Source organism: Salvelinus alpinus, chromosome 24 (genome assembly GCF_045679555.1).
Source record: "Salvelinus alpinus chromosome 24, SLU_Salpinus.1, whole genome shotgun sequence".
In the NCBI taxonomy this organism is placed as follows: domain Eukaryota; kingdom Metazoa; phylum Chordata; class Actinopteri; order Salmoniformes; family Salmonidae; genus Salvelinus; species Salvelinus alpinus.
In genome coordinates, this window is record NC_092109.1 from 49,071,304 (window position 1) to 49,088,063 (window position 16,760).

Consider the following 16,760-nt stretch of genomic DNA (forward strand, 5'->3'; position numbering starts at 1 on the left):
CAATGCCAAGCATCAGTTGGAGTGGTGTAAAGCTAGCTGCCATTGGACTCTGGAGCTGTGGAAATGTGTTCTCTGCAGTGATGAATCACGCTTCACCATCTGGCAGTCCGACAGAAAAATCTGGATTTGGTGGATGCCAGGAGAACACTACCTGCCCAAATGCATAGTGCCAACTGTAAAGTTTGGTGGATGAGGAATAATGGATCTGGGGATGTTTTTCATGGTTCCGGCTCGGCCCCTTAGTTCCAATGAAGGGAAATCTTAACGCTACAGCATACATTGACATTGTAGACGATTCTGTGATTCCAACTTTGTGGCAACAGTTTGGAGAAGGCCCTTTCCTGTTTCAGCATGACAATGGCCACGTGCACAAAGCGAGGTCCACATAGAAATTGTTTGTTGAGAACAGTGTGGAAGAACTTGACTGACCTGCACAGAGCCCTGACCTCAACCCCATTGAACACCTTTGGGATGAATTGGAACGCCGACTGTGAGCCAGGCCTAATCGCCCAACATCAGTGCCCGAACTCACTAATGCTCTTGTGGCTGAATGGAAGCAAGTCTCCTCAGCATTGTTCCAACATCTAGTAGAAAGCCTTCCCAGAAGAGTGGATGTTGTTATAGCAGCAAAGGGGGGACCGACTCCGTATTAATGCCCATGATTTTGGAATGAGATGTTCGACAAGCAGTCCTCATACTTCTGGTCATGTAGTGTATCTGTGACCAACAGATGCATATCTGTGTTCCCAGTCATGTGAAATCCACAGATTAGGGCGTAATGAATTCATTTCAATTGACTGATTTCCTTATATGAACTGCAACTCTGTAAAATCTTAGAAATGGTTAAATATTTTTGCATTTGTTTTTGTTCATTGCAGATATTAATATAGTTTTGTTGTTGTAGGAGCAGCGACAGAAAAAAAGGAGTAGTTTCTCTCCATGGAAGCAGGTGGTGGTATTGGAAGCAAGGGAGAGGGTCCACACGCTGGGCAACATGACCCCAACAGATACCTACCAGATACGCATCACAGCTGTCAATCACAGAACCCTCGGACACCCCTCCCCCCCAGAAACACCAGGTGAGTGAGATATATTATTACTACTATTATTGTTACTACAATCATATTATTTTATGCTATTATATTAAAGAGGGGGGAAAGGATACAGAGGTGGAGAGAGATAACGAGAGTGCGAGACAGAGAGAGAGGGAGGCAGAGAGAGTGGGGGATAGAGACAGCGAGAAAGAGAGAGAGTTTGAGTTTTAAAAAACTTTATTGGGTCTGGGATCCCACAACACAATAAACACTCAAATCAAATCAAATTATATTTGTCACATACACGTGTTTAGCAGGTGTTATTGCTGGTGTAGCGAAATGATTGTGTTTTTAGCTCTAACAGTGCAGTAATATCTAACAGTAAAATCTAAAAATCTCACAACAATACACACAAATCTAAAGTAAAGGAATGGAATTAAGAATATATAAATATTTGGGCGAACAATGTCAGAGCGGCATAGACTAAGATACAATAGAATAGGATAGAATACAGTATATACATATGAGATGAGTAATGCAAAATATGTAAGTATTATTAAAGTGGCTAGTGTTCCATTATTAAAGTGGCCTGTGATTCCAAGTCTATGTAATGGTTGTTGTCCTTGATGATCTTTTACGCCTTCCTGTGACATCGGGTGCTGTAGGTGTCCTGGAGGGCAGGTAGTTTACCCCCAGTAATGCGTTGGGCAGACCGCACCACCCTCTGGAGAACCCTGCGGTTGTGGGCGGTGCTGTTGCCGTACCATACGATGATACAGCCTGACAGAATGCTCTCAATTGTGCATCTGTAAAAGTTTGTGAGGGTTTTAGGTGACAAGCCAGATTTCTTCAGCCTCCTGAGGTTGAAGAGGCGCTATTGTGCCTTCTTCACCACACTGTGTGGGTGGACCATTTCAGTTTGTCCGTGATGTGTACGCCAAGGATCTTAATTAAAACTTTACACCTTCTCCACTGCTGTCCCGTCGATGTGGATAGGGGGTGCTCCCTCTGCTGTTTCCTGAAGTCCACGATCATCTCCTTTGTTTTGTTGATGTTGAGTGAGAGGTTGTTTTCTTCACACCACACTCTGAGGGCCCTCACCTCCTCCCCGTAGGCTGTCTCGTAATCATTGGTAATCAAGCCCACTACTGTTGAGTCGTCTGCAAACTTGATGATTGAGTTGGAGGCGTACATGGCCACACAGTCATTGGTGAACAGGAAGTACAGGAGAGGGCTGAGCACGCACCCTTGTGGGGCCCCAGTGTTGAGGATCAGCGAAGTGGAGATTTGTTTTCTGCCTTCACAACCTGGGGTCGGCCCATCAGAAAGTCCAGGACCCAATTGCACAGGGTGGGGTTGAGACCTAGGGCCTCAAGCTTAATGATGAGCTTGGAGGGTACTATGGTGTTGAATGGTGAGTTATAGTCAATGAACAGCATTCTTACATAGGTTTTTCTCTTGTCCAGATGGGACAGGGCAGTGTGCAGTGCGATGGCGATTGCATCGTCTGTGGATCTATTGGGGCGGTAAGCAAATTGAAGTGGGTCTAGGGTGTCAGGTAAGATAAAGATGATATGATCCTTGACTAGTCTCTCAAAGCACTTCATGATGACAAAAGTGAGTGATACAGGGCGATTGACACTTTGCCTGTTTGATTGTTTGTCTTAGGGCATGGTGGGATTTCTGGATTATTGTACAGCTCCTTGAAAGCGGTAGCTCTAGCTCGGTGCGGATGTTGCTTGTAATCCATGGCTTCTGGTTGGGATATGTACGTACGGTCACTTTGGGGACAATGCACTTATTGATGAAGCTGGTGACTGATGTGGTATACTCCTCAATGCCATTGGGTTAGGGAACATATTCCAGTCTGTGCTAGCAAAACAGTCCTATGGCGTTGAATCCGCTTCATCTGACCACTTCCGTATTGAGTGAGTCACTGGTAATTCCTTCTTTAGTTTTTGCTTGTAAGCAGGAATCAGGAAGATATAATTATGGTCAGATTTGCCTAATGGTGGGCGAGGGAGAGCTTTGTATGCAATATCTGTGTGTGGAGTAAAGATGGTCGAGAGGTTTTTTCCCTCTGGTTGCATATGTGACATGCTGGTAGAAATGAGGTAAAACGGATTTAAGTTTCCTTGCATTAAAGTCCCTGGCCACTAGGAGCACCGCTTCTGGATGAGCATTTTCTTATTTGTTTATGACCTTATATAGCTTGTTGAGTGCGGACTTAGTACCAGCATCGGTTAGTGGTGGTAAATAGATGGCTACGAATATTATAGATGAGAACTCTTGGTAGATAGTGTTGTCTACTGCTTATCATGAGGTACTTTTCCTCAGGCGAGCAATACCTTGAGACTTCTTTAATATTAGACATCGCGCACCAGCTGTTATTGACAAATAGACACATACCCCTGCACCTCGTCTTACCAGACATAGCTGCTCTGTCCTGTCGATTCACGGAAAACCCAGCCAGCTCTATATTATCCATGTCGTCGTTCAGCCACGACTCGGTGAAACATAAGATAGTAGGATAGTCTTAATCGTAGATCATCTAGTTTATTTTCCAATGATTGCACGTTGGCCAATAGTACTGATGGTAGTGGTGGTTTACACACTATCCTCCGAATTCTCACCAGGCACTGCAACCTCCACCCCCGTTTTCTCTGTCTTTTCTTCACGCGAATGACAGGGATTTGGGCCTGGTCTCGAGAAAGCAGTATATCCTTCGCATTAGACTCTTTAAAGAAAAAATAATTTTCCAATTTGAGGTGAGTAATCGCTGTTCTGATGTCCAGAAGCTCTTTTCGGTCATAAGAGACGGTAGCAGCAACGTTATGTACAAAATAAGTTCCAAACAAAGTAGCTCAGTTGGTTAGGAGCCCATAAAATGTCAGCCATCCCCATTCTGATTGGACAGTGCGCTCAAGTGTTTTGGAAAGAAGAGAAAGAAGGGATACCGGTCTGTAGTTTTTGACATCAGAGGAGTCGAGTGATGGTTTCTTGAGGAGGGGAGTGACTCAGGTCATGTGGAAGTCAGAGGGGACGCAGCCAGTGGTCAGGGATGATTTAATGAGGGAAGTGAGAAATGGGAGAAGGTCTCCAGAGATGGTCTGAAGGGAGGAGGGGATGGTTTCAAGAGGGCAGTTTGTTGGGCAGCTGGACCTCACTAGTAGCAGGATTTTAAAGCATAGGGTAGTTCTGTGTGAGTGGGACCAATTGATTCAGTAGGCTGAATGAAGGAGGAGCAGATGTCGTCAACTTTCTTTTCAAAGTGGTTGACAAAGTCGTCTGCAGAGTGGGAGGAGGGAGGGAGGATTAAGAAGGGAGGAAGAGGTGGAAAATATTTTCCCAGGGTTAGAGGCAGAAGCTTGACATGCAGGGTGAAGAAAGTAGCTTTAGCAGCGGATTCAGAGGAAGAGAATTTAGAGAGGAGGGAGTGGAAGGATGATAGGTCCTCTGGAAGTTTAGTTTTCCTCTATTTTCATTCTGTAAGATCACAATTAGTCACTCAGCCACGGAGCAGGGGGAGGGCTGAGAGGAAAGGGGACAGTGCGAGTCACATGACCATCTGGGTAGGGGCTGAGTGGCTAGCGTTGGAGGAAATGGAAATAGAAAATGAAACAAAGTAGTCTGGAGGGGGGTTGCAATGAGATTAGTAAGAGAACAGCCTCTGGTAAAGTTGAGGTCAAGCGTATTGCCTGCCTTGAGAGTGGAAGGGGAAAGGGTGAAGTCAAAAGAGGCAAGAAGGGGAAAGAAAGAGTTGGAAAGAAATTAATCGAAGGCAGATGTCGGAAGGTTGAAGTCACCAAGTTTGAAGAGTGGTGAGCCATCTTCAGGAAATTAGCTTATCAAGGTTTCAAGCTCATTGATGAACTCTCCAAGGGCACCTGGTGGGCGATAGATGACAATAATGTTAAGTTTGAGTGTACACGTGACAGTGTCATCTTAGAATTCAAACGAGGAGATGGACAGGTGAGAGAGGGAGAAAATAGAAAATCTCCACTAAGGAGAAATTAGTAGCTCTGTGCCAGCATGCGATGACCAGATGCTCTCGGATTATGAGAAATGGTAGTCAGATGAAGGAAGAGCAGCTGAAGTAACAGTGTTCTCTGGGGTGATCCATGTCTCCTCAGGGCCAAAAAGTCAAATGACTGAAGGGCAGCATAGGCTGAGATAAACTATGCGTTCTTGACCACAGATCGCCAGTTCCATATGCTTCCAGAGACCAACAATTCCACATGGGTTGTGTGCGCAAGATACACTGAATTAGAAGGGTTGTAGTTTTGTCTATTCTGCTAGAGATTAATTCTGAACCCGTTAGCTTTGTCTGTTCTGTTAGAAATTAGTTCTGAACCTGTTAGCTCTGTCTATTCTGTTAGAGATTAGCTCTGAATGTTCTCTAAGCATCACTGATTCACTAACGTGCTAGCCGACATTATCCAGTTAATTTGTATGTATTGTAAGGACATGGTGCACCACAACCCAATGTTGACGATATATCACATATTTTGCCACAAAACATAGCTTGTTTTATTTAACTAGGCAAGTCGGTTAAGAACAAATAATTATTTACATTGACAGTCTACCCCAGACCAATTGTGCACCGCCCTTTGAGACTACATTCATAACCGGATGTAATACAGCCTGGATTCGAACCAGGGACAGCTGTGACCCCTCTTGCACTGAGATGCAGTGCCTTACACTGCTGCGCCACTCGGGTACCCTAAAAAAGAATCAATCTTAGCTGTGCAAGTCACTATATAGCTGACAATGCAGATTTTAAGGGCATTTTCCCCGAAGGCATTTTGCAAAGATCACATTAACGTAAAAGCTGCAATCGGAAATGATCTGTAAATGTCAGGCTCGCTGTAAATGGTAGAGGGTATACATTTCTGTGTGTGTGTGTGTGTGTGTGTGTGTGTGTGTGTGTGTGTGTGTGTGTGTGTGTGTGTGTGTGTGTGTGTGTGTGTGTGTGTGTGTGTGTGTGTGTGTGTGTGTGTGTGTGTGTGTGTGTGTGTGTGTGTGTGTGTATTTTGCAGCGGACCCTCCCTTCAGTGCGTACCCTGCTGTGATTGGAGCTGCCATTGGAGGGATGCTCATCACTACCATAGTAACTGTTCTGCTGTTCATGTACATAATCCGCAACCGCAACAACAACCCCAGTACGTACACACACCTACACACAAACATTACATACTCACGCACTACACACAAAAACACTATACACAGTTCAATTATAATGTAAACTTAACCCTAACCATCCAGTTATTGTAGACTCTAACTCTAATCAGGGGTGGAAGTAACTAACCTCTGGTGTAGACCCAACTAGCATGCTGACCCTGACCCTAACTAGCATGCTGACCCTGACCCTAACTAACATGCTGACCCTGACCCTAACTAGCATGCTGACCCTGACCCTAACTTGCATGCTGACCCTGACCCTAACTAGCATGATGTCCCTGACCCTAACTAGCATGACGACCCTGACTAACATGCTGACCCTGACCCTAACTAACATGCTGACCCTAACTGGCATGCTGACCCTTACCCTAACTAACATGCTGACCCTGACCCTGACAACATGATCACCCTGACCCTAACTAGCATGGTGACCCTGACCCTAACTATCATGATGACCCTGACCCTAACTAGCATGCTGACACTGACCCTAACTAGCATGCTGACCCTGACCCTAACTATCATGATGACCCTGACCCTAACTAGCATGCTGACCCTGACCCTAACTATCATGATGACCTTGACCCTAACTAGCATGCTGACCCTGACCCTAACTAGCATGCTGACTGACCCTAACCAGCCTGCTGACCCTAACTGGCATGCTGACCCTGACCCTAACTAACATGCTGACCCTGACCCTGACAACATGATCACCCTGACCCTAACTAGCATGGTGACCCTGACCCTAACTAACATGCTGACCCTGACCCTGACAACATGATCACCCTGACCCTAACTAGCATGGTGACCCTGACCCTAACTAGCATGCTGACCCTGACCCTGACAACATGATCACCCTGACCCTAACCAGCATGCTGACTCTGACAAACATGATCACCCTAACTAGCATGCTGATCCTGACCCTGACAACATGATCACCCTGACCCTAACTAGCATGGTGACCCTGACCCTAACTAACATGCTGACCCTGACCCTGACAACATGATCACCCTGACCCTAACTAGCATGGTGACCCTGACCCTAACTAGCATGCTGACCCTGACCCTAACTAACATGCTGATCCTGACCCTAACTAACATGCTGATCCTGACCCTAACTAACATGCTGACCCTGACCCTGACAACATGATCACCCTGACCCTAACTAGCATGCTGATCCTGACCCTAACTAGCATGCTGACCCTTACCCTAACCAGCATGCTTACTCTGACAAACATGATCACCCTAACTAGCATGCTGATCCTGACCCTAACTAGCATGATGACCCTAACTAGCATGATGTCCCTGACCCTAACTAGCATGACGACCCTGACTAACATGCTGACCCTGACCCTAACTAGCATGATGTCCCTGACCCTAACTAGCATGCTGACCCTAACTAGCATGCTGACCCTGACCCTAACTAGCATGCTGACCCTGACCCTGACAACATGATCACCCTGACCCTAACTAGCATGGTGACCCTGACCCTAACTTGCATGCTGACCCTTACCCTAACTAGCATGCTGACCCTGACCCTAACTAACATGCTGACCCTGACCCTGACAACATGATCACCCTGACCCTAACTAGCATGGTGACCCTGACCCTAACTAGCATGCTGACCCTGACCCTAACTAGCATGGTGACCCTGACCCTAACTAGCATGCTGACCCTTACCCTAACTAGCATGCTGACCCTGACCCTAACTAGCATGGTGACCCTGACCCTAACTAGCATGCTGACCCTAACTGGCATGCTGACCCTGACCCTAACTAACATGCTGACCCTGACCCTGACAACATGATCACCCTGACCCTAACTAGCATGCTGACCCTGACCCTAACTAGCATGCTGACCCTGACCCTGACAACATGATCACCCTGACCCTAACTAGCATGGTGACCCTGACCCTAACTAGCATGCTGACCCTGACCCTAACTAGCATGGTGACCCTGACCCTAACTAGCATGCTGACCCTTACCCTAACTAGCATGCTGACCCTGACCCTAACTAGCATGCTGACCCTGACCCTGACCCTAACTAGCATGCTGACCCTGACCCTAACTAGCATGGTGACCCTGACCCTAACTAGCATGCTGACCCTTACCCTAACTAGCATGCTGACCCTGACCCTAACTAGCATGCTGACCCTGACCCTAACTAGCATGGTGACCCTGACCCTAACTAGCATGCTGACCCTTACCCTAACTAGCATGCTGACCCTGACCCTGACAACATGATCACCCTGACCCTGACAACATGATCACCCTGACCCTTACCCTAACTAGCATGCTGACCCTGACCCTAACTAGCATGGTGACCCTGACCCTAACTAGCATGCTGACCCTTACCCTAACTAGCATGCTGACCCTGACCCTAACTAGCATGGTGACCCTGACCCTAACTAGCATGCTGACCCTTACCCTAACTAGCATGCTGACCCTGACCCTAACTAGCATGGTGACCCTGACCCTAACTAGCATGCTGACCCTTACCCTAACTAGCATGGTGACCCTGACCCTAACTAGCATGCTGACCCTTACCCTAACTAGCATGCTGACCCTGACCCTAACTAGCATGGTGACCCTTACCCTAACTAGCATGGTGACCCTGACCCTAACTAGCATGCTGACCCTGACCCTAACTAGCATGGTGACCCTTACCCTAACTAGCATGGTGACCCTGACCCTAACTAGCATGCTGACCCTGACCCTAACTAGCATGGTGACCCTTACCCTAACTAGCATGCTGACCCTGACCCTAACTAGCATGGTGACCCTGACCCTAACTAGCATGCTGACCCTTACCCTAACTAGCATGCTGACCCTGACCCTAACTAGCATGCTGACCCTGACCCTAACTAGCATGCTGACACTGACCCTAACTAGCATGCTGACCCTGACCCTAACTAGCATGCTGACCCTGACCCTAACTAACATGCTGACCCTGACCCTGACAACATGATCACCCTGACCCTAACTAGCATGCTGACACTGACCCTAACTAACATGCTGACCCTGACCCTAACTAGCATGCTGACCCTGACCCTAACTAGCATGGTGACCCTGACCCTAACTAGCATGCTGAACCTGACCCTAACTAGCATGCTGACCCTGACCCTAACTAGCATGCTGACCCTTACCCTAACTAGCATGCTGACCCTGACCCTAACTAGCATGGTGACCCTGACCCTAACTAGCATGCTGACCCTTACCCTAACTAGCATGCTGACCCTGACCCTAACTAGCATGCTGACCCTTACCCTAACTAGCATGCTGACCCTTACCCTAACTAGCATGCTGACCCTTACCCTAACTAGCATGCTGACCCTTACCCTAACTAGCATGCTGACCCTGACCCTAACTAGCATGCTGACCCTGACCCTAACTAGCATGGTGACCCTGACCCTAACCAGCATGCTGACCCTAACTGGCATGCTGACCCTGACCCTAACTAGCATGGTGACCCTGACCCTAACTAGCATGCTGACACTGACCCTAACTGGCATGCTGACCCTGACCCTAACTAGCATGGTGACCCTGACCCTAACTAGCATGCTGACACTGACCCTAACTGGCATGCTGACCCTGACCCTAACTAGCATGGTGACCCTGACCCTAACTGGCATGCTGACCCTGACCCTAACTAGCATGGTGACCCTGACCCTAACTAGCATGCTGACACTGACCCTAACTAGCATGCTGACCCTGACCCTAACTAGCATGCTGACCCTGACCCTAACTAACATGCTGACCCTGACCCTAACTAGCATGCTGACCCTGACCCTAACTAGCATGCTGACCCTGACCCTAACTATCATGATGACCCTGACCCTAACTAGCATGCTGACCCTGACCCTAACTAGCATGCTGACCCTGACCCTGACAACATGATCACCCTGACCCTAACTAGCATGGTGACCCTGACCCTAACTAGCATGCTGACCCTTACCCTAACTAGCATGCTGACCCTGACCCTAACTAGCATGGTGACCCTGACCCTAACTAGCATGCTGACCCTTACCCTAACTAACATGCTGACCCTGACCCTAACTAACATGCTGACCCTTACCCTAACTGGCATGCTGACCCTGACCCTAACTAACATGCTGACCCTGACCCTGACAACATGATCACCCTGACCCTAACTAGCATGATGACCCTGACCCTAACTAGCATGCTGACCCTTACCCTAACTAGCATGCTGACCCTGACCCTAACTATCATGCTGACCCTGACCCTAACTAACATGCTGACCCTGACCCTAACTAGCATGATGACCCTGACCCTGACTAACATGCTGACCCTGACCCCAACTATCATGATGACCCTGACCCTGACTAACATGCTGACCCTGACCCCAACTATCATGATGACCCTGACCCTAACTAACATGCTGACACAGACCCTAACTATCATGATGACCCTGACCCTAACTAGCATGCAGACCCTGACCCTAACTAACATGCTGACCCTGACCCCAACTATCATGATGACCCTGACCCTAACTAACATGCTGACACTGACCCTAACTAGCATGCTGACCCTGACCCTAACTATCATGATGACCTTGACCCTAACTAGCATGCTGACCCTGACCCTAACTAGCATGCTGACTGACCCTAACCAGCATGCTGACCCTAACTAGCATGCTGACCCTGACCCTAACTAACATGCTGACCCTGACCCTAACTATCATGATGACCCTGACCCTGACAACATGATCACCCTGACCCTAACTAGCATGGTGACCCTGACCCTAACTATCATGCTGACCCTGACCCTAACTAACATGCTGACCCTGACCCTAACTAACATGCTGACCCTGACCCTGACAACATGATCACCCTGACCCTAACTAGCAAGCTGACACTGACCCTAACTAGCATGCTGACCCTGACCCTAACTATCATGATGACCCTGACCCTAACTAGCATGATGACCCTGACCCTGACTAACATGCTGACCCTGACCCCAACTATCATGATGACCCTGACCCTGACTAACATGCTGACCCTGACCCCAACTATCATGATGACCCTGACCCTAACTAACATGCTGACACAGACCCTAACTATCATGATGACCCTGACCCTAACTAGCATGCAGACCCTGACCCTAACTAACATGCTGACCCTGACCCCAACTATCATGATGACCCTGACCCTAACTAACATGCTGACACTGACCCTAACTAGCATGCTGACCCTGACCCTAACTATCATGATGACCTTGACCCTAACTAGCATGCTGACCCTGACCCTAACTAGCATGCTGACTGACCCTAACCAGCATGCTGACCCTAACTAGCATGCTGACCCTGACCCTAACTAACATGCTGACCCTGACCCTAACTATCATGATGACCCTGACCCTGACAACATGATCACCCTGACCCTAACTAGCATGGTGACCCTGACCCTAACTATCATGATGACCCTGACCCTAACTAGTATGATGACCCTGACCCTAACTAGCATGATGACACTGACCCTAACTAGCATGCTGACCTTGACCCTAACTATCATGATGACCCTGACCCTAACTAGTATGATGACCCTGACCCTAACTAGCATGATGACCCTGACCCTAACTAGCATGATGACCCTGACCCTAACTACCATGAAGAACCTGACCATAACTAGTATGATGACCCTGACCCCAGGGGCACACATTGTGTAGTGAAATTTGTGAATGTATTGTAATGTTTTGCTGGATCCCAGGAAGAGTAGCTGCTGCCTTGCCAGCAGCTAATGGGGATCCATAATAAATACAAATACATTATGACCCTGACTAGCAAGCTGACACAGTTCAGGAGTTTCCATGATTGAGTCTTTGACTGAAGAGATTGAGATAAAACTGTCCAGTTTGACCCTGACCAGGAGTTATCAGGACACAACAACAGTTTAATGTGACCCTGACCAGGAGTTATCAGGATACAACAGTTTAATCTGACCCTGACCAGGAGTTATCAGGAAACAACAACAGTTTAATATGACCCAGACCAGGAGTTATCAGGATACAACAACAGTTTAATCTGACCCTGACCAGGAGTTATCCTGAAACAACAACAGTTTAATCTGACCCTGACCAGGAGTTATCCTGAAACAACAACAGTTTAATATGACCCAGACCAGGAGTTATCAGGAAACAACAACAGTTTAATATCTGACCTTAACTCTCCTGTCTCTAAACAGGACTCCATGACATGCTGTTTGGAATGTGAGTATGGAGTCCTACAGGCCATGTGTAAAACATGTGTATGTAGAATGTGTGTATAAAACACTTGTGTGTGTATATATATATAATGTGTGTATTTTGTGTATATAATGTGTGTGTGTATATATATAAAATGTGTATATTGTATGTGTATGTGTGTGTTTGTATATATATATATATATATATATATATATATATATATACAATGTAGGTATCATGTGTATATAGTATGTGTTTGTGTATATATATATATATATATATATATATATATATATATATATAATGTGTGTATAATGTGCATGTAATATGTGTATGTGTGTGTTTGTAAATATATATATATATATATATATATATATATATATATATATATATAATGTGTGTATAATGTGTATGTAATATGTGTATGTGTGTGTTTGTAAATATATATATATATATATATATATATATATATATAATGTGGGTATCATTTGTATATGGTATGTGTTTGTGTATATATATAATGTGTGCATAATGTGTATATAATATGTGTGTGTGTGTATATATATATATATAATGTGTGTATAATGTGTGTGTGTGTGTGTGTGTGTAGGCAGCACAGCCGGTCCAGGGAGAACATCAACCTCCCTGATGATGAGGTGATGGGAGGAGTTGACGGAGAAGGAGGAGCTACAGAACAGTGCCCCTCCCCTATCCCAGGTACCCTAATGTCTCATTAACATAATGAGACGTAATCTCCCACCAGGCCCATGTCATTAAAGTAGTAATCGCTCCGTGATTGGTTGCCACAATTCTATAATGTGTGTCTAATTTCAGTTTGAGACAAAACAAGTGTAGAATATTTACATTGTAGCCATTTAGCAGATGCTCTAATCCAGAGCATATCATTGTATACCCAAACCGCTGTGAAATATCTTTTCAATAGCCTAAAATATTGTGTTTGAAGCTGGTGTACAAAACACAAACTAAGACAAAAGCAAATTTAAGAAAAGCATACAGAGCACATAGAACAGATCTACCTCTTCTTAGACTTGCTTACAATGAGAATGACAGATCTATAACTCACATTTCTATATGAATTTTGGTCACGTCACCCAAAAAGTTATATACTGGATCTTTAACATGTTAATAAATCCAATCAGTTCTATGATAAATGAATCATCTCTTCTCTAGGTCCATCCATGTCCTCTCCTAGGGCAGCCTCCCCCGCCTCACCTCCTCTACCCGCTGAGGACAACGAACCTGTCAACGTGACCATCACAGTCATGGCAACGGGCTGAAGATCACACACATCCATACATACTGGATAATGCTGCGTTCATAGCAAGTGGGAAACTCAGCAAATACAATTTGTATAAAAAGTACAGCTATCATGCTCAAAAACATTAGTGTTCAAATACCATACTAATAGATCGTTTTTCATAAATAATGTTTTGCTATTGCATTTAACTTCCAAAAATGCATTTCCTTAGTATGTGATGTCAGAGTTCAGCATGTGGGAGAAGTCGAAGCTCAGAGATGATAGACGAGTTTCCCACTAGTAATTACCAGTTGGAAGGGCGTGCAAGTGTATTTTTCCAAGTCATATGCTGGTATTTACGAATATAGGAGATGGTGTGAATGCAGCCTAAGCACCTGTCTGTTCTGCATTCAAGGTTGAAATAAAGTACAGTTCTTATCACAACTTATTTTATTTGATACACAATAAGGGTTACACACCAACACGAGAGAGACAGACAGAGAGACAGACAGAGAGTCAGACAGAGAGTCAGACAGAGAGTCAGACAGAGAGTCAGACAGAGAGTCAGACAGACAGACAGACAGACAGACAGACAGACAGACAGACAGACAGACAGACAGACAGACAGACAGACAGACAGACAGACAGACAGACAGACAGACAGACAGACAGACAGACAGACAGACAGACAGACAGACAGACAGACAGAGATCTATACCGAGAGACATTAGTTGGTTTGAGTGGTATGTAAGTGTGCTGAACTGTAGAGAAGTTGTGTTTGATTGATTGATGTAGGGATCTGATTCTATGTGAAAATGTGGGTACTAGGGGGATGATAATTGTCTGTTGATTGAGTATTGACGACAAAGGAGAAGAGACAGAGGAAGTGTTGCGGTTTAGTGATTGGTGCAGATCCCAAAGGGGAGTCAGGATTGGGGTGAAGGAGGGAGATAGGGGTTAGGTTAGGATGAGAACCCTAGTTAGGGTAATGGTGATGGTTAAGATTAAGAGTGGTGTTAGGGTTAGGGTTAGGGTTAGGGTTAGGGTTGGGGTTAGGGGTAGGATTAAAACCCTGGTTAGGGTAATGGTAAAGGTTAAGGTTAGGAGTGGGGAGTGGGGATTGGGGAGAGGTTAACTTCTTGGAACTATAGGGGGTGCTGTTCCGCATTAGCATATTTGTGTCTCCAAATTAAACTGCCTCGTGCTAAATTCTTGATCGTACAATATGCATATTATTGTTATTATTGGATAGAAAACAGTCTATAGTTTCTATAGGAGTTGAAATTTTGTCTCTGAGTGGTACAGAACAATTTCTACAGCACTTTTCATGACAGGGTTCAGATTTCAGAAATTTTTACCTCTGATCTGGGGTCTGTTTATAAGGCCACAGTGAATGCTATGAAGAAACCGACACTGCCTACGTCTTCCTCTGGGTGTCTGTACGTCATCACGTTTTCAATGAAGTCGATGGGACGTTCACAGCCATTATAAATGACAAAAATGTACAGAGACCCCCCTTTCTCAACGTGCGCCTCAAGCGTGAAGGCCATCGGACCTGCCTCGTTCCAAATCGTTTTCTAACCAGCAGTATTTCTCCGGTCATGTTTTCAGTCGTTATAGTTGTTAAAAACATCATAATGTAGTGAATTTTAACCGTTTTATATCAATTTATATCCGTTTAGTGCGATTTTGAGGAATTTCTTTGTCGTGCACTCTGAAAGTTTGGACACGTTTTAGGGTGTCGGTCGTTGGTGATGGACATTTCGAAGGACAGAGGACATCTATCGACCAAAAGACGTTTATAACATAGAAAGGATACATTGCCCAAGAATATGATGGAAGATCAGCTCAAAGTAAGCAATATTTAATATGATAAACCGTGTTTCTGTCGAAATATTTTAAACGCATATATCGCCATTTTGTTTGGTATAGCTTCACTTGGCCAACCCTGTATTGAAAAGTAAGGATAATTTTAAAAATGTAAATCAGCGGTTGCATTAAGAACTAATTTGTCTTTCGATTCCTGTCAACCCTGTATTTTTTAGTCAAGTATATGATTAGCTTTTAATTAAACTAGATCACTCTGATAGATGACGTCAGACATATTGAGGCTTGATTTCCTAGTATTTTCATTGTGTAACCACAGTTTTGTATGGCTAAATATGCACCTTTTCGAACAAACTGTATATGTATGTTGTAAAATGATGTTACAGGAGTGTCATCGGAAGAATTCTGAGAAGGTTAGTGAAAAAATTAATATCTTTTGGCGGTGGTTACGTTATAGCGCTCTTTGGCTGGAATCGATGCTCTGGTAACGTTGGAACATGTAGTATGCTAACTTATCGATTTATTGTGTTTTCGCTGAAAAACGCTTAGAAAATCTGAAATATGGTCTGAAATCACAAGAACTGGGTCTTTCCATTGCTATGCTTTGTCTATTTTTATGAAATGTTTTATGATGAGTAAATTGGTCATACACGTTGCTCTATCTAGTAATTCTAGTGGATTTGTGATGGTCGGTGCAATTGTAAACTGTGATTTCTACCTGAAATATGCACTTTTTTCTAACAAAAACTATCCTATACCATGAATATGTTATCAGACTGTCATCTGATGGGTTTTTTTATAGGTTATTGGCTATCAATATCTTAGTTGAGCCGAATTGGTGATAGCACCTGAAGGAGTAAGAAACTGATGGAGTTAGAATAGTGGTGTATTTTGCTAACGTGTTTAGCTAATAGATTTACATATTTTGTCTTCCCTGTAAAACATTTTAAAAATCTGAAATGGTGGCTTTATTCACAAGATCTGTATCTTTCATCTGGTGTCTTGGACTTGTGATTTAATGATATTTAGATGCTACTATCTACTTGTGAAGCTATGCTATCTATGCTAATCAGTGTGTGGGGGGTGGGGGGTGCTCCCGGATCCGGGGTTAGTAGCCGTGAAAGGTTAAGGTTAGAGGTGGGTTTAGGTGTAGGATGAAAACCCTGGTTATGGTAATGGTAACAGTTAAGGTTAGGAGTGGGGTTTGGGGAGAGTTTAAGTTTAGGGGTGAGGTTAGGGGTAGGATTAGAACCCTGGTTAGGGT

The 16,760-nt window shown here is 45.0% G+C and overlaps 1 protein-coding gene across 1 annotated transcript in view; it reads left to right on the forward strand.

The window, feature by feature from the left end:
* The window catches only part of LOC139551924 (V-set and immunoglobulin domain-containing protein 10-like 2), a 170,543-nt gene extending 156,834 nt beyond the window's left edge, over positions 1–13,709 (forward strand). Inside the window, exons 15-19 of the mRNA XM_071363262.1 lie at positions 905–1,079; positions 6,074–6,196; positions 12,411–12,435; positions 13,022–13,128; positions 13,603–13,709. Coding sequence (XP_071219363.1) covers positions 905–1,079; positions 6,074–6,196; positions 12,411–12,435; positions 13,022–13,128; positions 13,603–13,709 — 537 coding nt within the window. The remainder of the gene's footprint in view (positions 1–904; positions 1,080–6,073; positions 6,197–12,410; positions 12,436–13,021; positions 13,129–13,602) is intronic.
* Positions 13,710–16,760: the final 3,051 nt, after the last annotated feature.